General features: G+C 33.9%; 6 protein-coding genes across 6 annotated transcripts; 3 read left to right on the top strand and 3 right to left on the bottom strand.

The window, feature by feature from the left end:
* Window positions 1-8,056: 8,056 nt before the first annotated feature.
* Window positions 8,057-9,109, bottom strand: GGS22DRAFT_61133 (uncharacterized protein). The gene is made up of 2 exons (XM_047967555.1): window positions 8,835-9,109; window positions 8,057-8,781 (listed from the first exon to the last, which is right to left on the bottom strand). Exons 1-2 carry the CDS (start codon window positions 9,027-9,029, stop codon window positions 8,170-8,172), a joined length of 807 nt encoding a protein of 268 aa, XP_047822452.1. The 5' UTR covers window positions 9,030-9,109; the 3' UTR covers window positions 8,057-8,169.
* A 504-nt stretch (window positions 9,110-9,613) lies between these two features.
* On the top strand, window positions 9,614-10,465 carry GGS22DRAFT_184195 (uncharacterized protein; the record flags this gene model as incomplete). Its single annotated transcript, XM_047964164.1, has 3 exons — window positions 9,614-9,897; window positions 9,946-10,067; window positions 10,137-10,465. 3 exons carry the CDS (start codon window positions 9,614-9,616, stop codon window positions 10,463-10,465), a joined length of 735 nt encoding a protein of 244 aa, XP_047822451.1.
* Window positions 10,466-11,945: 1,480 nt separating this feature from the next.
* GGS22DRAFT_151977 (aromatic prenyltransferase) lies at window positions 11,946-13,496 on the bottom strand. The gene is made up of 2 exons (XM_047959590.1): window positions 12,297-13,496; window positions 11,946-12,224 (listed from the first exon to the last, which is right to left on the bottom strand). The coding sequence occupies exons 1-2, from the start codon at window positions 13,418-13,420 to the stop codon at window positions 12,080-12,082; spliced, it is 1,269 nt and encodes a 422-aa protein (XP_047822450.1). The 5' UTR covers window positions 13,421-13,496; the 3' UTR covers window positions 11,946-12,079.
* A 586-nt stretch (window positions 13,497-14,082) lies between these two features.
* On the bottom strand, window positions 14,083-15,535 carry GGS22DRAFT_151976 (carbon-nitrogen hydrolase). The gene is made up of 2 exons (XM_047959589.1): window positions 15,098-15,535; window positions 14,083-15,029 (listed from the first exon to the last, which is right to left on the bottom strand). The coding sequence occupies exons 1-2, from the start codon at window positions 15,259-15,261 to the stop codon at window positions 14,174-14,176; spliced, it is 1,020 nt and encodes a 339-aa protein (XP_047822449.1). The 5' UTR covers window positions 15,262-15,535; the 3' UTR covers window positions 14,083-14,173.
* A 788-nt stretch (window positions 15,536-16,323) lies between these two features.
* Window positions 16,324-18,040, top strand: GGS22DRAFT_196535 (uncharacterized protein; the record flags this gene model as incomplete). The annotated part of the gene is made up of 5 exons (XM_047965844.1): window positions 16,324-16,473; window positions 16,560-16,917; window positions 16,978-17,069; window positions 17,131-17,244; window positions 17,316-18,040. 5 exons carry the CDS (start codon window positions 16,324-16,326, stop codon window positions 17,703-17,705), a joined length of 1,104 nt encoding a protein of 367 aa, XP_047822448.1. The 3' UTR covers window positions 17,706-18,040.
* A 210-nt stretch (window positions 18,041-18,250) lies between these two features.
* Window positions 18,251-20,803, top strand: GGS22DRAFT_151960 (MFS general substrate transporter). Its single transcript, XM_047959588.1, has 2 exons — window positions 18,251-19,327; window positions 19,410-20,803. The coding sequence occupies exons 1-2, from the start codon at window positions 18,939-18,941 to the stop codon at window positions 20,497-20,499; spliced, it is 1,479 nt and encodes a 492-aa protein (XP_047822447.1). The 5' UTR covers window positions 18,251-18,938; the 3' UTR covers window positions 20,500-20,803.
* The last annotated feature ends 81 nt before the right edge of the window (window positions 20,804-20,884 follow it).

Raw genomic sequence — 20,884 nt, 5'->3', positions numbered from 1 at the left:
AATTTATACGTTTATTTTAATTAAAACCGTATATATATTTAATATAAAAATTTATTATATTATTAAAATTATTATTAATATTATAATAAAAATAATTAAATATATTATATTAATAATAAATAAAATTATTAAAAAATATAACGATTTTAAACGAAAAATATAAATAACGATTATTATTAATACGTATTAATTTAAATTATATATATAATTAATATATTTTTTTCGGAATATTAATAAATTTAATTAAATTTATATATAATTTTTTATCGATATTAAACGATAAATAATTTTTAATTAAAATAATTAAATCGAAAAATGTTAATTTTATAAAAATTAACGAAAATATTTTTAATTTAATTTTTCGTTTTATTTATTTCGATATAATTTTAAAAAAATAAAATTTAAATTATTTACGGGTATTAATTTTATAAATATAAATTTTAATCGATATTTTTTTAATTTTAAAAAAAATATTTACTTTACGTATATTTATAATAAGTAATCGTTTTTTAAACCGATTAATTAATGTTAATAATTATTTAAAAAAATATATAATATTTTTAAGTAATTTTTTATTATTATTACGAAATAAAAAAAATATTTCGCGAAAAAATATTTAATTTTTATAACTTAATCCGGTAAAGTCCGTAAATGCGGTTAATGTTATTTCGAATTTAAAAATTTCGATAAATTTATTTTATTTTATTTTTATTAAACGCGATATATCCGGTATTTTAAATTCGTTAATTTTAAAATTATTAAAATTTTTTTTAAACTTACGCGAAAAAATTATATTAAATAATTTCGTATTTATTATACGTTTTTAATTATTATTAAACTTAAATAAAATGAAATTTAATAATATTTCGTCGTTTATTATTTTATTATATTTTATAATAACGATAATATTATTTAAATTTATAACGATATAATTAACGTATTTAATATTAATTTAATTATTATTAAATCGAATATTATTTAAATTAATAATATTTATTATAATAGTTAAATATTCGAAATTAATAAATTAAATAATTAAATAATTTAAAATTATTAATAAAATTATATAACCGGAATAATTATAAATAATTATAAATATTTATTTATTATTATCGTTATTTTTTTATTTATTTTTAATTTCGTTTTCGTTTTTTTCCTTTTCGAAGTTTTTAACGAAATCCTCGTTTTTATTATTTTCCACGTTAATTATAAACGATTTATTAAATAAATTATTTAATAAATTATTTTTTTCGTAATTATTAAAAACGATGTTAATTATAATATTTTCGTTATAATTTTTTAAATTATTTTTATTATAATCGTTTTTAATTAAATTATTACGCACGTTTATATTATTATAACGTCGTTTTAAAAAATATTAATAATATTATAAAAATTTACCTTTTATTTTATACTTACGTTTAAACTTAACCATTATAATTTAAATTAAATAAAATAAATAAAATAAATAAATAAATATTTATTAAAATAAATATTTAAATAAGAAAATAAATAAAAAAATAAATAAAAAAATAAGTAAAAAAATATATAAAAAAATAAATAAAAAAATATATAAAAAAAAAAATAAAAAAATATATACGAAAATATATACGAAAATATATATAAAAGTAAATAAAAAATTAAATAAAAAAATAAATAAAAAAACACGAAGAAAAATATATACGAAAATATATATAAAAATATATATAAAAATAAATAAGAAAATATAAAAAAAAATATATACGAAAATATGTAAAAAAAAAAGTAAGAAATTATATAAAAAAGTAAGTAAAAAATAAGTAAAAAAATAAATAAAAAAATAAGTAAAAAAATAAATAAAAAAAAAAGTAAAAAATTAAATAAGAAAATATATAAAAAAAGAAATAAGAAATTAAATAAAAAAAAAAGTAAAAAATTAAATAAAAAAATACGTAAAAAAATAAATAAAAAAATATCGAAATAAAAAAATAAATAAAAAAATATTAAATTAAATAAATAAATAAATACTTATTTAAAAAAATACCTAAGTTAAATTTTTAAGAAAATAAATAAATAATTAAGTATTAATAAATAATAAATAAATATTTATATAAAAAAAATATAATATAATTTAAAATATTTATTTAAATAAAATAAATAAATAAATAAATAAATAAATAAAAAAAGTAAATAAATATATAAATAAATAAGTATTTACTTATTTATTTAAATAAAAAAATAAGTTAAATTATCGAATAAATAAATATTTACTTAAATAAAATATACCGTTTATATAAAAAAAATATGGAAAAAATATAATTTAAAATATTTATAAAATAAATAAATAACTTTAAAAAGTAAATTAAATTTTTAAATATATTAAATAATTTTAATATATTAAAAGGGAAATAATAAATAAATATAAAATAAAAAATTAAATATTTAAAATACGTAAATTAAAATTATTAAATGTTTAAATACTTAAATAAATAAATAAATAAAAAGTAAATAAATAATATTTTTAATGTAAAAAAAACCATAAAAAAAATAAATGTAATTTAAAATTTATATAAATAAATATTAAATAAATAAATAAATATTAAATAAAGTAAATACTTAAATAAATAAATAAATAAAAATAAATAACGGTTTATAAAAATTTACGATAATTAATTTAATAATAATTTTAAAACTTATTTAAGCTTTTTAAACTTTATTATTTATTATTATTACGTGTTTATTTATTTATAAAATTTATTTTAAAAAAACATTACATTTATACGTAACTTTAAAAATAAATCTTATAAATTTTTTATTATAAAAATTTTTATTTTTTTTATTTTTACATTATTTTAATATATTATTATTTAGTAATATTTTAAACTTTTTTTTTTTAATATACTTAAAAATATTTTAAATATTTATATAATTACTTTATAAGTAAATAATTAAATAAGTAATTATTTATTATTATATTAAATAAGTAAAAAAATATTTAAATACCGTTAAATTTATATTAAATTCGAAATTTTATTTTATATTTTTTATTTTTTTTAAAATATTACTTTTTTAATATTTATTTATTTATTTTTTATTATTTATAACTTTTATTTTATTATATATATACTTAAATATTTAATTAACACTTTCATTTAAAATTATATAATTTTAATATTTATATTATTTATAAATTATTTAAATATTTTAACTTTTCGTGTTTATTAAAATTACGTTATTAAAAACATTTTTAAAATAATATAACGAGTTTATAACGTTATAATTTATTTTTAACTTTAAAAACGAGTTAATATAAAAAAATATTTTAACTTTTATTAATATATTTATATTTAAATATTTATTTAAATATTTAATGTTAATATATTTTATATATAATTAAATTTTATTAAACGTAATATATAAAATTAATATAATTAAAATCGAAAAGAAAAAATTTTTATTAATAATAATAAATAATTTAATTTAAATAATAATAAATTAAGTTAATTAAATAATAATCCGTTATTTAATAATAATTAAATTAATAATAATAATCCGTTAAATAATGAAAATTTTTTAATAAAAATTAGTTAAAAAAGTTTAAATATATATAATTTATCGAACGAAAATAATTAATTTTTTAATAATTAAATTAATAATAATAATAATAAAAATAATAATAAAAATCATTAATTTCGTAAAAATATTATTTTTAAAAATAAAAATATTATTTTAAAATAAAACGGAAAAAATTAAAACGTTAACGCGGTTTAACCTTAAAATCTTTTAACCTTTAAAATATCCAATAAAATTAAAGTAAATAATAACTATAATAATATTAAAAATAAATATTTTTAATTATTTTTATTTTTAAATAAAATAAATATATTTAAACTTTTAAAAAAAAACGATTATATATTATTCGAATAAATAAAAAACTTTAATAAAAGATTTAAATTAAACGAAAAAAAAATTAAATTTTTAAAAGGAAAATTAATTTACGAAATGCGAAAATATTTCTTAATTTTTAATATTTATAAAGCTATTTCGTAAATAATAAAAAACGTGGCTTAAAATATTAACGTATTTTCGTTTTTTTTTAATATTTTTCGTATATATATTAATAAAAAATTTATTAATTTAAAACACGAAGTTTTATACGAGTAATTATGTATAAATAATTTATATATTTTAACTTTAATTTTAATAATTTTATATTATTTAAATATATTAAATATTTAAATACTTAAATATTAATTTTTTTATTTATTTATTTATTTATTTAATTTTATTTATTTAATTTTTTATTTATATTTTTATTAAAAATTACCTCGTAAAAATTAATTAAAATTTAATTATTTAAAAAAACCGGAAAGAATTCCGCACTTAAATTAAAGTTAAAATCGATTCGAATACGTTTAACGTTATTTACGGTTCGAATATTTTTTAAATATTTAATTAAAATAATACTTTTAATAATAAAAACGTATTATTATTTTAATTTATTAAGTAAATAATAATTATGTTTATAATTATTATAATATTTATAATAAAAACGGAAAAAACTTTAAATTTCGATATTAAATAAATATTAAAAATAAATAAAAAATTATAAAAAATAAATATAATAAAACGTGAAAATTTTAATAAAATTTTCATGGCTTTAAATATAACGAATAATTATAAGAAAATTAATTTTAATTTATTTAAATAAATTAATTTTTAAATAAAAAATCCGAATAAGTTATTTAAAACGAAAAAAAAATTAAAAAAAAAAAAAAGTGGTTTAAAAATATTATACGTTATTTTAAAAATTAATAAAAATAACGTTTTATTTTTTCGAAGTTTATTATTTTTTTTATTTAACGTAAATTATATAATAAATAAACGTAAAAAACCGATATTTTTTAATTTATTTTATATAAATATATTATTACCGTTCGAATAAGTATAAAAACGGTGTAAAAAATATAAAAATACGATAAATATTTTACACTTATAAAATATTTAACTTTTAATAAATAAAAAAACATAATAATAAAAACTTAAAAAGTAAAAGCTTTTACTTTTTTATTAAAAATAAAACGCGTGGGGTTTCGAAAAAACATTAAAAAAAACGTAAAAAACTTTAATGTTAATATTAAAACTTACTTTAAATATTTTCGAAAAATAAAATAAAATTAATTATTTTTTACCGTTAATATTAAATAACCGAAAAAAAAACGTCGATAATTAATAAAGTTAATAAATAACATAAAAATTTTATATATAACGTAGTTTAAATTTATAACGAAATTTTTAATTACGAAATAATTTTTAAACTTTAAAAAATTTTTAATTTTTTTAAATTACATAAAAATTAAGATTAAAAAAATAATCCCGCGCGTTATAAAATTTAAAAAAACCGATAATTATTATTATTCGTAAAAGTTTTAAATAACTTAAAAAAGCTTTTAATAATTAAATTAATAAAAAAAAAAATAAATAAAATAATATTAATAATTATATAATTAATATTAATTTTAAATATAATAATAAAAAAGTAAATAAAAACTTTAAAATTAACTTTAAATAAATACTTTTAAATAATAATTAATTATAAATAATTTATATTATTAAAAAATAACTTTAAATATTTAATTAATAATTTTTATTATTAAAAAATGATTTTTAATGTTTAATTAATAATTTTTATTATTAAAAAATAATTTTTAATACCGTTTAAAAAAAATTCTTAATAATAAATTAATAATTTTTATTATTATAAAATAATTCCTTTTAATAAAAAATAAATTTTAATACTTTATTAATAATTTTTATTATTAAAAAATGTTTTTTTAAACTTTTTAAAAAAGGTTTTTATATTTAAAAAATAATTTTTAATATTTAATTAATACTTTTTATAACTAAAAAATAATTTTTATACTTATAAATTAATTTTTAATATTATTTAAAAATAATTTTTTTTCGTAAAAAATAATTTTTAATACTTAATTAATACTTTTTATTATTAAAAAATAATTTTTATTAATATAAAATAATTTTTATTATTTTTTAAAAAAAATTCTTATTATTATAAAATGATTTTTAATGTTTAATTAATATTTTTTATTACTAAAAAATGATTTTTATTAATATAAAATAGTTTTTATTACTTTTTAAAAATGATTTTTTATACTTAATTAATATTTTTTATTACTAAAAAAATAATTATTATTAATATAAAATAATTTTTATTAATATAAAATAATTTTTAATACCTTTTAAAAAAAATTCTTATTATTATAAAATAATTTTAATTTATATAAAATAATTTTTAATACTTTTAAAAAAAAATTTTTACTATTATAAAATAATTTTAATTAATATAAAATGGTTTTTAATACTTTTAAAAAAAAATTCTTATTATTATAAAATAATTTTAATTTATATAAAATAATTTTTAACACCCTTAAAAAAAATTCTTATTATTATAAAATAATTTTAATTAATATAAAATAATTCTTAATACTTTTAAAAAAAAATTTTTATTATTATAAAATAATTTTAATTAATATAAAATAATTTTTAATATTTTTAAAAAAAAATTCTTATAATTAAAAAATAATTCTAAACGAAATATTTAATTCTAAAAAAATAAATATAAATATTTATTATAAAAAATAAATAAAATAATTATTTCCGGAAAAAATTATTTATATAAAAAAAATTATTCCTTAAATTTTTTAAAAATAAAAAATATTTATAAAATAATTAACAAGTTTAAAAATAATTTTACGGCATAATAAATTCCACGAAAATACTTTACCACTAAATTTATATAAAAAAGTATATAAAAAGAAGAAAAATATTCTCCGTAAAGAAATATTTCTTTTTTAAGAATCATTCTTAAAAACCCCCTTTTCCCGCTACGGTACACATGATGCACTTTGAACTATTAACCCTAGAATCTAATCATATCTCAAGGGAGATGTTTAAGGATTCTAATTATTGATGGGACGGCTAGATACAATAAACGACAAGTAATACCTCTTCTCCCCACTTGCGAGTCCTCGTTGCGAGTCATTCGCAGAGCAAAATCCTTAGCAAAGGCATGCAGACATGGTTGTAAATGATTGGTTTCTTCAGGTGACTTTGCATAAGCTCTGCACGCACTTTACAGAAAGAAAATCCCCGGTTGGATTCAACCGGTATTTGGCGCGATCGGTGGACATCCCGCTCATCTCGTTATCTTCAACTGGAAGGTATCGGCACAATGGAGAGAGTCTGAGCGAATGTGGCAGAGCGGGTGTGGGCGAGGAGAGGGGAAGGGCGGGACTGCGCTGGGAGTGACACGAAAACGCGTCGTGACGCGTCAAAGTCGAAGCGCGTTTAATTGAACTCAAGGAATTGGCCAATTAGAAAGCTTAATGCTACAGCCATGTTCGCCATGCAGCCTCTGATTGGTCTTACGAATTCTAGCGCGTTCTGGTCCTCAACGTCTCTGATCGGTTTTTTTTTTTTCTTTTTTCCCATTTTTTTCTCTGCTTAGCTCATACGTACCTACGCTTCAAGACGAGATACTAGGTACATACGTCTCTCAAATTGGTCACATTTTCATTGCACGTGTTACTCTTTGCCACTATTCTGGAAAATATTGCTGACTTTCTGACCGATGCAGCCGATGATGACTGTGTGATGGGTTGGATGACATCTCAAACTACCTAGTACGGAAGATAATTATATTCCTACACTGCCACCTACACAACATGAAGATCGATCTAAGGCTGCCAAGATGCCATCCATTATGTGAACTCCCTAAGCACATGTGAAGTTTCATCGCTCAAGCATGTTTGATCTACCTGTCACTATTTGGTGACCAATCAGTCTGAAGAAATGTTTAAGCCTCTAGAGATTGAAGGTTGCCAATTCGTCATCATTTCCATGCGATTCATATTTTTGCGCCTACAGTGCCTAAGGAACTTTACACTGTACAGTTTATTTTACTGTGTCTCATACTGTACCAAGCTTTCTCCAATGATCATGGCCTTTTCAGCTATGATTCTATGAAGGCTAATAACTTTCAAGGAACCTTTCAAAATTTATTTGGAATCTATTTTGAAGTTATCAGCTACTAGATATGAGTTGTATTGCTTTATTCATTACCTCCTAGATAAATGGTTGGATTTAACCTATTATTTTCAAGGTTCTTATTCATATATTCCTCTCTTCTCGTAATCGAGGGTCTGGTGAACCCTTGATACGGAATCGTGTGCTATATAGGTGTCCAGGAACTTCAATGCCTATCCTTTTTTGCTTCGTCCTCACGATTGTCTGCCATTTCTGTCTCAGGTCCATCGGGGTATCGCGTAGTCGTGACGGCCGGGAATTTGGATATTCTGAAAGAGAGGCGACAATTTTCTCGTTCTTTTCCTTCGCATACTCGATTTCACCTGGCTTATCCAAATTCAAGTGCTCCTCGCCCCATTCTTCAGATAGGTCCATCCCATCGATGAGATTGGTGAGGTCGAGATAACGCTGCGTATCAAGAAGACTCTGCGCAAAGCATTCAAGCTTGGGGAAGGGAATTTCTCGTTCGCTCTTTTCAAAATTTGAGGGCTCGCATCGAATAAAATATTCGAATGCGGGGATAATAAAGAACGAGAAGTTCACCCCTTTTAGTCTAAATTGAGGATATGTGTGTTTCAAAGACCCAACCTGTGGTTGGATCTTTACCCAAGGTTCATAGGTTTCACTCAATGGTGTCACTATGAACATGGCTGACGCCCTCTCAAAAGAATCTGTCGGGACGCAGATCTCCCAGTTCTATTTAAACTCAGTCCCAATAATTGACTGTTTTGATAAGCTCAAGTACTTACGTTAGGAACCATGCGAGCGCCGTAATACACCAAAGCATAACCTCCTACAACGCAGCATGGTATATTTGCGGTCTCGAGTATTTGAATGACATCACGCACTTCTACGATGCCACGGCCACCATAGCTAGCAGCTTTAGCACCAGGCTTTGGAAGTTGGATAGCACCCGTAGTCAAAAGGGGGTCTGAGGAACTCATGAAAAGAAAGTCGAAATACGATCAATCGATGACCAGGAAGAAACGTAAAATATCCAAGTTATTATGTAACTATCTACCTGGAGATAGAGATTCTAAGAATAGGTCGGATCGGGGGGATTTTTGCAAGGAGGAACGATGTTGGTTTAGGTCTGGGGGCGGGGCAAGGGCTACTGGATACTTACCACTAATAGCCCCACCTCCTCTCCAGGGCTGCCGGTTTAGGGCTGTTTCTGCTCCGGCTTAGGGGGCTTAGTGCCCGTGCCCCGGGTCTGCAGCTGTGCCGCTCTCCGTTCTTGTCCGGCGAAACTCTCTATTGCCAAACCCATATCAGGTCAATATTCATACTATTTATAACCACGACCAGGAAGAAAATGGTATGTCCATGGAGAATATTCGTGGTATACCTAACTGAGGACTAATCTAAAGACCGCTGTCGATCTGCTTACTACCTATGATTTGATTGTCACAACTTCAAAAGCACAGCCTCATGATGCTTGATATATCAGGGACGGTTGCCCAGATGGGATTTCCACTATTGCTGGATCTATACCCATTGCATCGATCATTTGCTTGGATTGCATAATATGGCGGCATCGACTAACACTGGGTTCACCCCTATAACCATGGAATATACAATTGATCAGCTTTTTGAGCTCGAGGAAGAAAGTGGGAAAGCAAGTCAAGACCACCTATTCTATGCGCTGGAATATATTGTTCGGCAGCTAGAGGCAGCAGGGACTGAGTACGCTGTAATGGGTGGCCTAAGCATGCAACTTCGTGGCTTCGACTCACGCACCACTACCGATGTCGATTTGGCGATTGATATGAAACCGCGCTCTTTGAACACTCTTCTGGCCTCGGATGATAGGTATCCAACTTCAATGCGTCCATGAAATTATACTTAAAGATATCGCAGGATTTATCGACCACGTCCTACCGCAGCTTCTACCGGAATTGCACGTGTCTTTGTGTTAACTGGACCCTCGTATGGCGAGCAGGTTGAACCCCTTCCAGTCTTAGTGGACTTGATACTAGCCGGTAGGTACCTAATCCGCCACACACTTGTCTCAAATACATATAATATAGAGGGCTAATTAGGTGTTCAAGGTAATCTCGGCGCCCCTCGAAATATCGCAGAAGCTTCTACCCAGGCCACTGCTACTACTCCGTGGGGTACCCGAGTTTACAAAATCCTGGATCTGCAACACATCTTGAAAGCAAAATTGAGATCCTACGCCAGCAGATTTGCAGAAAATGACTATAACGATATCATATGGATGTGGCTAAACCTCGAAGAACAAGTCCGCCAGTTTTCAGGTCGCCTGGATTGGGAAGAGAGGGACGGGTTTTACAACGCCGTAGTGGAATCCGGGAGTTACACACAACATGATCTCAACGATTTACGTGCCACTCTTCAGCTGGACTATAGTGAATAAGAAGGGAAACTAGTGGGCATAGAGTCTTCGCGAGTTGCATGACAACGCTCGACTATTACCAAAACTACAGACGGGAGTTTAATCCAAATTAACTATTTCCACAGGATTTCAGTTAGATGTGACCTAGCCTCTAACTCCCCTTCCGCCATAGCAAGCTTCACCTATCGCTGGAGCTGTCGTTTCGGTTATGTTCCTGTCTTCGCAATCGCTAAAACTTTGCCTCTTCGGTTATTTGGTATATGTAATACCCAGGATTGGACGTTAGGTCCCACTCAGTCTGCGACAGACCATCACCCGACTAGAAGAAGCGATTGCCTTTATACTTAATCCCTCGAACCTGGATCTAGGGCTCATATAGAGCTTCACAGAAATGCAGCATAGAGCTTGGCCTCGTCGTAAAAACGCGATCGTCGATTGGATGAGTATGTACCTATCATGCAAGACACTGAACCGCCGCACTGGTCTAGCTGATCACCCGCCCCATAGCAGGCGCAGCGTGTTTCTCAAATTCCTGTAATTTTTTTTAAACCGAAAGAGCAGATATATGTATTGGTATCCATCTAAAAAGATGTTAGGTAGGTAACAATGTTATTGAGAGACACCTAATATTAAACAGTATGTGCAACTTACCTACCTGGTATGGTCCAGTTCGGGGAACCCATGAAGATGAGATCCATTAGGTAGATGCGGCGCTGAAATTTACTCGATCTCGTTTGGCGAGGAGTTGTTGAAATATACCTAAACTTGACTGAATGCGTCGTGGCATACCCCTAAGAGCCCTGGGGGGCTTAAAGGCTCATTCATTAGGTACCTGGTATAGAAGGGTGATCACTATAAGCTTACTACGGATACAGCAGGTTGTAGCTTGAATGGCACTATAATTCCATTGCTCTAGTGGGATCAATAATGCTTAACAAAAGGGGGCGGGGGGCATCCTCATTGTTCTGGAGCACCGACTGTAGGCTTTCTCACGAGCTCTCCAAGTTTATCTCACATAAAACCTACCATTTGACATAATTGCAGAGTATCTCTTTATCTACCTATGAATCTGGGTGCCTTAGGAAACATCGCAACTTCTCTACCTATAGAAACTCCGCAAAGTCATAATTGGCTAGAGATGACTATACCTCGCCGATCAGTTTCTATTCACATGCTCTCCTCTAAACTAAACACGGTAAAATTAAGCGAATTTCATAACTCGCACCTAGAGTCAGCAAGTCCATAAGTCTTCTTGCATGAATTGGAATTCGTACGAAGTTTCGTGCAGTACTATCCACCGTAACATCGGTCCTGAGGTCTGAGAGTCTGGGTTTATGTGTAGATGGACATTAAAATGAGCTCCAAGGGACAAATCTTCACTGTCTTGACTTCTAAGCCTGCAGATATCCACAGGCTAAAGGTTACGCACCTACATGAAGATACCCACTTGTTATCCCTGTATACGTCGATCATATCGTGTCCACGAGTCCGCAGGCATGCCTTTTACGTTTGCAATAGTCCATTACTAATCTAAGGAACTTCATACCAACCAATTTCTTGTCTAGTGAGTTTTCTCTTCTTCGGGAATGCCATAAACATGTTTCCCTATCTTTAATATCCTACCTAGAGATCTTATTAGGAACTCTGTTGTGGTGTATGCCTGATGAACTTCCCTTCTTGCGGATTGGCATACGAGACAACTCTTAACGCGCCCCCGGCCTCTATCGAGCAGGCTACGCGAGTATGACGGCCTCGGCTAGAACGTATAGCTTCATCGGTACTAACCGAGAGTTAGTGTGGGGGATTCGCAGAAGTTCAAGGGGTCCTATTATCTTTAGCGCAGGCAACTTACAAGATTGCGTTAAAAGCGTCGGCATAAGAAGGCGTTGGCAACGATGGGCCAAGGCGCGCGGAAGGAGCCTGTTCCCGCCCGGGACATCCGATCTTCCTTTTTGCAGCCCCTCCATGCTTGATCCCCTGGGCGTTCATAAATTTGCTCACGGACGTTATGACCTGCGCGTCAGTGCGTGCATAATGCTGGACAGGCATGTAGATCTTCGTTTTTGGCGCTTTATCCCCCAGGCGAAATTCAACATCGTACAAGATTCCTGCTGTCTGATGGCTTGTTGAGCTAAGGGGTGTATCCGGCGATACGCCTTCTTGGTCAAAAAGGGATTCCCAGAGACACCTTAGCCGACTGAGGCCCCTATCCATATCTGGCCCTGCGATACGCCCTCTAAGTGTCATATTTTCGCAGACAGATCTGAAATCTGTCCGGCGACTATAGAAGTAGATCTTGAGGCGAGCGCTAGAGGATTCCACCATATCGACAGCTAGCATGTCAAGCCTCAAGGGCGACCGTCCCATCCGTTCGTGTTCATGCACGAACTTAGAAAACATGGTCAACGCATCTAGTCTTTCAGGGGTACATGATGGCGCCGAAATGATAGCTTCGCTAATGACTTGCAGGTTGCTCCTGTTCATGGCACGGGCCCTGTACCCCGGAAAGAAATAAGCTTTGCTTGTGATGTCCTTTTCGCCCAGGTCAAAGGTCCAGAACACCTTTGATGCATGACATTCGGCTAAGTCACACTTCTTTCTGGACTCAAGACCAATGAAAGTACTCTCCGTCTCGCCGCGGAAGAATGTTTCAAAATGATTGAACCAACTCATGTCAATATTTGGTAACGCCTGCAATATTGACTCTTTGGATTTGGCTGTGGCCATCCCATTGCGTGGGTCGCTAGTCATTCCGGCACCCATGCCGATGGGGTCGATAGAAAATCGCACGGCCGGCTTCTCGATGCCCGTGTGCCAATCCCAGCTCAGTTCTATGTTGTTGCCATCGGTCATGTAGCTTTTCCAGCATTCACCTAGATTGTTGACGACACCTAAGTTGTCTGAGACTGTGCGTGCGAAAAGGTCAAGAATATTGACTTGCGCTGCGTAATCATAATCGGTATTCTGTAATAACATCGCCAGGGCATAACCGGACTTTTCCCAGCGATATCTCTCGTGACGACCGAGTCTATGTTGAAATCCAGAAGTGATATATTCCCAGGCGGTCTCATCCTCGTCGTGAGGGGGCTCCAAGCTTTGAATAACAAGCTCTATATTGAGTTTCGTAAAGCATGGTATTGGGGAAGAGAATAGAACGGAGGAATGGGAGGCCATCTCCTGACCTTCCCTTGTACGACATACCATTTTCGCTAGTATTATGAGAGTGAGATATAATGTGTAATAGTATATACCTAGGTAGGTAAGTACTTGCATGAAGATGAGTTGTAGGCTCCATGATAACTAGACGATTTTATATAACTACGAACTTCTCTAATGATGAATCATATGTTGAATATTTACACCATGGTGACGGCTACCTCCCTGGGCTCGGTATAGCTTAGTAACACGGCAATAAGACTATGTTAGGGGGTTAAATGGGTACCTTAGAATTACCTTAAAATGCCGTCATGTGTTGGGTGTGCAGTATGGACAATACGTCTAGACTGGTCTCATGCCGAGAAATTTATGGCATCTAGGGCTACTCCTAGGTATAGTTGGCCCACTCTCTACCTTGTGGGTATTGAGCGTTCCACTGCTTTTCTGTTTGGCAAAAACTCTTGATACTTAACAGCGACATTAAATTTTCTCAGCGGATCTCTCGGGCTGAAGAATTTATTTCAATTATTGTTGAGTATGCTAGTGGTGATCATCCTGAGCTACCGCTCCTAGTTAGATAATTTCTTGCCTCGGCTGTGACTGTTTCGTCGTCACCTTTGGAACCACAACCTCCTTTTTCTCCTTATCCACGCCCAGCCATAAAAGGTCAGGTCTGCTATAGTGACCAACGATATCCAGGAAGCCGCGGTTTCCAACTACTTTGGTTAGATCTAGGTCTCCATACACGATTCCCTGAGTGTCGGGGCTACCATCACCAAGCGGCGGGGTCAAGCGTCTTCCATCAGGGCCAATTATGCAACTATGACCACCGCCTGGCTTTGCACAAGTAAGTCCGTTTTGGGTACCCATGGCATCGATTCCATCCTGAGAGCACACAGCTGTAGCATGCAAGACGTAAGTACCACTCTCGATAGCATATGTTTGAGACAGATTCTGGCATCCATCGGCTGTCATACTCCATAAACCTGGATGGTCGACACCGGTTGATGGGTCTATCGGTGGCCACATGGAAATGTGAATCACTTCGCCCTGCGTGATGCTATGATACTTGAGTAGTGGCTGAGTATGTTCCCAGCAGGCAAAAGTTCCGACCTTGATCTTGCCAAGTGGAGCGCCGAAGTCGAGCTCGGCCACATTGGTCAAATCGCCTCCGGAGCCATCGCCGAAGATAGTACGTTCCATATGGGTTGGCTTAACCTTACGTCTATGCAAGACAAGCTCACCCTGTGGTGATATTATGGCCTGTGCAATATAGACACTGTTCGAAGGACTTCGCTCCGAGAACCCTAGTACCACGGCGATGGAGTATTTTTTGGCGGTTTCTTTAATTTGCTCCATCTCATCTGACTCGATGGCCAACGAGTTGTAGATGTATTTAGTCTGGAGTTCGAAGTCTACGGGACGAGCCCTATCACAATGATTTGTATGTTAGCCGGTTCTCTCGGATAATCGTGAAACTTAGGGTTGAATACGGACCATATCCATGCAGGATACCCAGGTATCCAGGACTCCGCGAAGGCGACGATCCTAGCACCACCCTTCGCGGCCTCTTCAATAAGCCCTACGGCTTTCTTGACCGACCCCGCAAGGTCAAGCCAGACGGGTTCGGACTGGATGACTGCAACTCGGATCGTAGCCATGGCAGGGGATTTAGTACTTCTTGCTTAATATATGAAGTAGGATGACTGTTGAAAAGAGATAGTTTACCCTCGATTGATATTTTGAAGCATGGTGTTATTCTTATCTAGATATGTTTTATGTATTCAACATGGATGGAAAGGATCGATCTCATGCGGACCCATTAGAGTAAGGCTATTCGACTCGAATACGGCGTGTCAGGAAACCCCCTGTCGAATGTTCCTTGTATTATACGGGACTGTCCCACATTACCTAGCTAAGCTTCATATAGTTACGCTGACAGGCTGAATAGGCAAGGAATCATAAGATTCTCGTCTGCTACTCGGGTAGAAGATGCTAGGCAAATATTCATATAAAAGAGGATTGGCAATAAATATTCCGTATATGATCATATGCATTTTTCGGTTTATCTTACGGATATTTCCCCTTTATCCCGAGGCCCTAACTGCCTGAGCGGCCATGTGGATGTTGGTGGACGGTGGTGGATGAATAGGTACCTACCTAGTAAGCAGGTAAGTTCCTTGAATGAATTTTGTAGATGATTTCAAGTTGCGCGTACCAACCTTGGAAGTTATAAGACCATTGCATACATTCTTTACCTTATTGCGTCACCCTGTATCGTGAGCCATGTCCGTACGAGTTCGGGGTCCGAATAACACCTGCTGTAGATCAATATCGATGACATCCGTCGGTTTCAGGGGTTAGCTGAATGACACCGGAACCCACGCTATAAGTTCTTGTTAGCTTTAGCAAGACCCATTATCCCGCATTTACTTTTACTGAAAATCTCCTATACAGATGTTGTCGACCTATCTAGGAAACCTATCAGGGATATCTTCTAGGAGGTAGGCACACGCCCATGAGGTGATTGTTGATCATATGTACTTAGAAGTTTGATGTATGCGGACAGCATGGACTCACTTAACTCCGTTATACCTTGCTCTAAGCCCTATCTGTTAGTGCTCGGCGCACCATCCAAGTCTATTAATTGAGGCTACCTCCATGTCAGCTATTACTCATAGACCTACTCGCTAAGAGTTTCCTTTCCATTTGTTGTTGGCGCTATGGAAAAGCGATTCACCAGATATATCGTAGAAATATGGCTTCTCTACTTCTTCGGGGCTCTAGCAATCGCTGCCCGGATCTATTGTCGAACCAAATTTGTCGGGACCAGGGGCTATCAATTAGATGACTATATCATCGTCGCTGTGTTTGTAAGTTGCGGTGGTGTATGGCCATAACTATGATGTCTACCCAATCCCCTTCTGTCTTACCAACCACCTAACCAACAGCCTTTTAGTGCATGTGGACAGCAGCACCTGTGATAGGTCATATATTCCTTGCCGTCTGCGAAGGTCGGCATACCTCCCAATTGACACACGAACAACGACAAAATATGCCGCCTGAACAATACCATGATTGGGAATATGGCTCCCAGATATTTTTATTTGGCCTTTCCAATTATTTCATAATAATATGGACGTTGAAGTTCAACATGTTGTTGTTCTATGAGCGTATCGTCAGGGGATTATGGGTCGAGAATTTCATCAAACCAGTGATGGGACTGGTGCTACTTTCCGCAGTCGTTATAGTATTGACACTCAGCCTCTACTGCCACCCCTTTCATGCGCTGTGGCAAGTCTGGCCCGATCCTGGATGTTCGTATTATCCGTCTTGGTTCCAGTATAAAATGCTCCTGCTGATACTATTACCAACAGCTCATTGTGTGCCGCAGAACGAGGTTTTCTTTACCATTATTTTGGCATTCAACTTACTCACTGACATTTGCATCATGCTCATCCCGGCGCCGGTATATATACATACATACTCTACTTGATCTGTCACATCCTGTATGGCTAACTTTCCCAAAGGTTATCATCGGGTTACACACAAGTCGGCTCCAGAAGGTCGGACTTGTCTTTCTCTTTAGCCTCGGGTTCTTCTGCATGTTTGCAGCGATTCTTCGCTATGTGCTAGTATTCCACGTACGTTTAAACCCACAGTATAGGTAGGTCCATACCTGTAGGCCGTTTACCTACTTACAAAGCAGTTTTAGTTGACCGAAATGGGCGTTTCAGCTCTGTGGTCTATGCGTGAAGACTTCGTGGGGATAGTGGCGGGCCAATTACCCCTCATTACGCCAATGCTTAAACGGAAGTTCTGGATTAATCGTGATCGTGCATCGGATAGATATCGTCACACACATGGCCATCACCATGATGGTAGAAATGGTGGCTATGAACTAGACTTGGGTCCATATGTTCATGCTGGTAAAAGAAAGACTCGTGATCCGTATAGCTTAACTCATATCGGCGTGAGTCGGTTGGCACCTGGCAGCGAGGAAGAAATCGTTATAGTGGAAGGAAAGTTGGATACAATGGGCAAATACAGCCCTCCTGACGGAAGCATGATCGAGCATACAGCACACATCGAGGAGTCCCCATAGGGCGGGAAATACGGCTGATCTGATCCCCAAGTTGGAAGGCAACTCGTTCCCGACAGATAAACTGGAATTGCGGAAATGTCCTAGACAATGGTAAAATCAGTGTTGTGTCACGACATAAGCCATTTCGTTCGCTGCGAACGCCATACATCCAATATGATGGATACATATTCCGCGACAACCCGCAAATGTACCAGGTACCTGTGCTCCCCTAGCATAGACGCAAGTTATCCCTTGCAGCTGATGGCTACATACCTAGTGCAATATCATCATAGGTATCGCTTCAAAGTTTTAATGGTGTATGGTGCACTTCGATATAGATTAATAGTACGAGTTATCATAAATTGTAGTTGTAAAAATGAAGGAAATTGAACCTTAGCTGCTTGGTCAGAGTTTGGTTCTGGCTCCTTTCTCCCCAGCTTAATAAGAAACGTGGGGTAAGCCGATGTTTATCCAGCTACGGACCACCGACATTAAGCCGGCGGAACTACCGTAATTGGAGGCACCGTCTCCAGACTTTCTTACTTTTTTCTCACTTTCTCCAACATCCTCGTTCTTAGCTTCTCAGCCCTGCATGCGGAACCACAAACAGGTTTATGATCTACCCAATAGGATTCTCCACATACAACACATAGCTCTTGACATGACAGACATGAACTCTTGAGCTCATGAGATTGTGAGCTTATAAGCTTTACGACCGCGTGAGTAGCAACGCCGTGCCACGCTAACCCCGCTCGCGACTAGACTCCCTTCCTCTTCCCCTTCCACTTCCCATTCAGCCCTCCCCCAGTCTCCGGTCATCGCAGTGGAGTTCCTAGAGCTAGGTGAAAGAATCATTTTCCTTCTGTCCACGATCTGCTATGATTGGCAGATAAGACCCTGGATACCCAATCCCGAGCCTTCTCGATTACGAATGAGGAGATGCCATGGCTGGTTGGCTCGCAGAGCAAACTCACCGATAGGATCGCGAACTCTTTACTCGAGCGTCATTTTATGGGTTCGGTAGGTATATTTCCCATGTCGTGTGCTAGATAGGTAATCGTATTTTTGGGTATTAGAGGGTTTCCCACACTACCAATGTTGAAAATTTTGATAATCAGCAGCTAAAAACCCAATTTTCCTCTCTTTTAATCCTCTCGTCTTTCCCTTCTCCCTTCTCTATCTCTAGTAGTTTCTCTCACCAAACCTTACCTTGCCATCAAGGTTTCCAATCAGGTTATGAGATAAGTTTTCAAAATGGAGGCATCACTATTCGCGACTCTTGTCCAAGTCGAATCAAACTCGCTCACGCGCGAGCATACTCTCCCAGCGGCTCCGCAGAGAGTAGTATCTAGGACTTATCCTGCCGTCCCTCAGCAAGACCCTATTGAGCTTACATCTCTCCGATACGCCCGCAATGACAACAATTCCTCTACTGCTACAACCCCCCGGGAGGAGATTGACCTTGAAATGACTGCTCCAGGAACACCAATCGAGTCAGCCGAACCGGTAGATGCTGTCGATGCTTTACCAGGTTTGAACGATCCGCCTATGAATAAATTTCGTTTGGCAGCTTGTTGCCTCCAAAACTTCATGGCGGGATTGACTGATTCCGCCCCTGGTGCTCTTATTCCGTACATGGAAGCGTGAGTACAGTTCCGTTAACGCATGCTCATCACGGAGCGCGTATAAAGATTAGGCATAGTCTGACAATGGTAAATTTATTAGCGACTATAACATCGGATATGCCGTAGTATCTCTCATTTTCATCGGAAATGCTATGGGCTTTATCATGGCGGCGCCTTTCGTCGACCAGATTCGGCAACGCTTTGGGAGGGCCAAGGCTATTGCCCTTTCTCAAATTTGCATGGGAATCGGGTATATCCCCTTTATCTGTACAGCGCCATTTCCTCTAGTCGCCATATCTTATTTTCTACTCGGCTTTGGATGCGCTATTCAGCTGGCTATTGGTAACGTGTTCTGTGCAAACTTACGCAATAACACAACGATGTTAGGGGCTATGCATGGTAGCTATGGCGCTGGTGGTATCGTCGGCCCCCTCGTCGCAACGGCCATTGTGTCTTCTGGTGCCGCCTGGAGCCGGTACTATTTCTTGACTCTCGGTTTTGCCATCTTCAACACCTGCTTCTCGACCTGGTCATTCTGGAACTACGAGAAGGAACTCGGTGGCGTCGAATCGAATATACTGGCTGAGACCAGCTCCCGCGGCGATATGTCTATGATGCTTTTCGCCTTTAAGTCCAGGGTCGTTATCCTAGGAGCCATCTTCATCTTCGCATACCAAGGAGCCGAAGTATCGATCTCTGGATGGGTTATCTCCTTTTTGATATCTGCACGCAACGGAGAACCTTCATCCGTCGGATACGTGACTTCTGGTTTTTGGGCTGGTATCACTATCGGCCGGTTCTGTCTCTCACCTATTAGCTCCAGAATTGGCGAGAAGCTATTCGTGTATTTCCTCGTTGTTGGCGCCGCCGTCTTTCAACTGCTGGTCTGGTTAGTTCCCAACATCGTCGGTGAGGCCGTATCGTTGGCTATCGTCGGACTACTTCTCGGTCCTGTTTATCCTTGCGCTGCTGCTATATTTACGCGAAACTTATCGCGCCGCGAGCAGGTTAGCGGCATGGGAATTATCAGTGCTTTTGGTAGTTCTGGTGGTGCTATGGCCCCGTTCACTACCGGTCTCCTCGCTCAGGCTGTTGGGACATTCGTTATGCATCCCGTTGCCATTGGCTTGTTTGCGGCTATGTTGGTGTGTTGGTTCGTGTTGCCTGACGTGAGGAAGAGAACGGAGTAACGAGTATGATAATTCATAATATTGAATTGGGTCTCGATTACCTAGGTATTGATGGAATGACAAGGGAATTGTTTTTGGACGCATAGGTAGGGTTGCGTAAGTAGGCATTCATATGGATGACGGAAAACTTTCTTCAGGGGGCTAAGATGATATCCTTGGGAAAAGGTGATGGCTGTCATGGGTAGTTGAGGTACCTAGGTAGGTAATTATTTATACGGCAAGGTGGTTGGTGATATTACAGATTACGATACCTACTCTCTGCACGTTAAAAGCATATGCCATAATACTAATCCATTCCTTCGTATGCGTAGGGTGACCCCGTGCTTTATTGACTTGCCATTATTTCTAGTACCTCCTAACCCCACTCTTAATCAGACTACATGAT

The sequence above is a fragment of the Annulohypoxylon maeteangense genome, assembly GCF_022496945.1.
Source record: "Annulohypoxylon maeteangense strain CBS 123835 unplaced genomic scaffold GGS22scaffold_2, whole genome shotgun sequence".
NCBI classification, from domain to species: domain Eukaryota; kingdom Fungi; phylum Ascomycota; class Sordariomycetes; order Xylariales; family Hypoxylaceae; genus Annulohypoxylon; species Annulohypoxylon maeteangense.
This window is presented reverse-complemented; position numbering and strand designations above follow the sequence as displayed.

Coding starts and splice junctions, on each gene's coding strand:
- GGS22DRAFT_151960 (XM_047959588.1), top strand. CDS start 18,939: ATGGAGGCATCACTATTCGCGACTCTTGTCCAAGTCGAATCAAACTCG. Junction 19,328..19,409: donor CTTATTCCGTACATGGAAGC/GTGAGTACAGTT, acceptor TAAATTTATTAG/CGACTATAACATCGGATATG.
- GGS22DRAFT_151976 (XM_047959589.1), bottom strand. CDS start 15,261: ATGGCTACGATCCGAGTTGCAGTCATCCAGTCCGAACCCGTCTGGCTT. Junction 15,030..15,097: donor GGGTATCCTGCATGGATATG/GTCCGTATTCAA, acceptor TCATTGTGATAG/GGCTCGTCCCGTAGACTTCG.
- GGS22DRAFT_61133 (XM_047967555.1), bottom strand. CDS start 9,029: ATGAGTTCCTCAGACCCCCTTTTGACTACGGGTGCTATCCAACTTCCA. Junction 8,782..8,834: donor GCGCTCGCATGGTTCCTAAC/GTAAGTACTTGA, acceptor GAGTTTAAATAG/AACTGGGAGATCTGCGTCCC.
- GGS22DRAFT_151977 (XM_047959590.1), bottom strand. CDS start 13,420: ATGTTATTACAGAATACCGATTATGATTACGCAGCGCAAGTCAATATT. Junction 12,225..12,296: donor GACGCTTTTAACGCAATCTT/GTAAGTTGCCTG, acceptor ACTCTCGGTTAG/TACCGATGAAGCTATACGTT.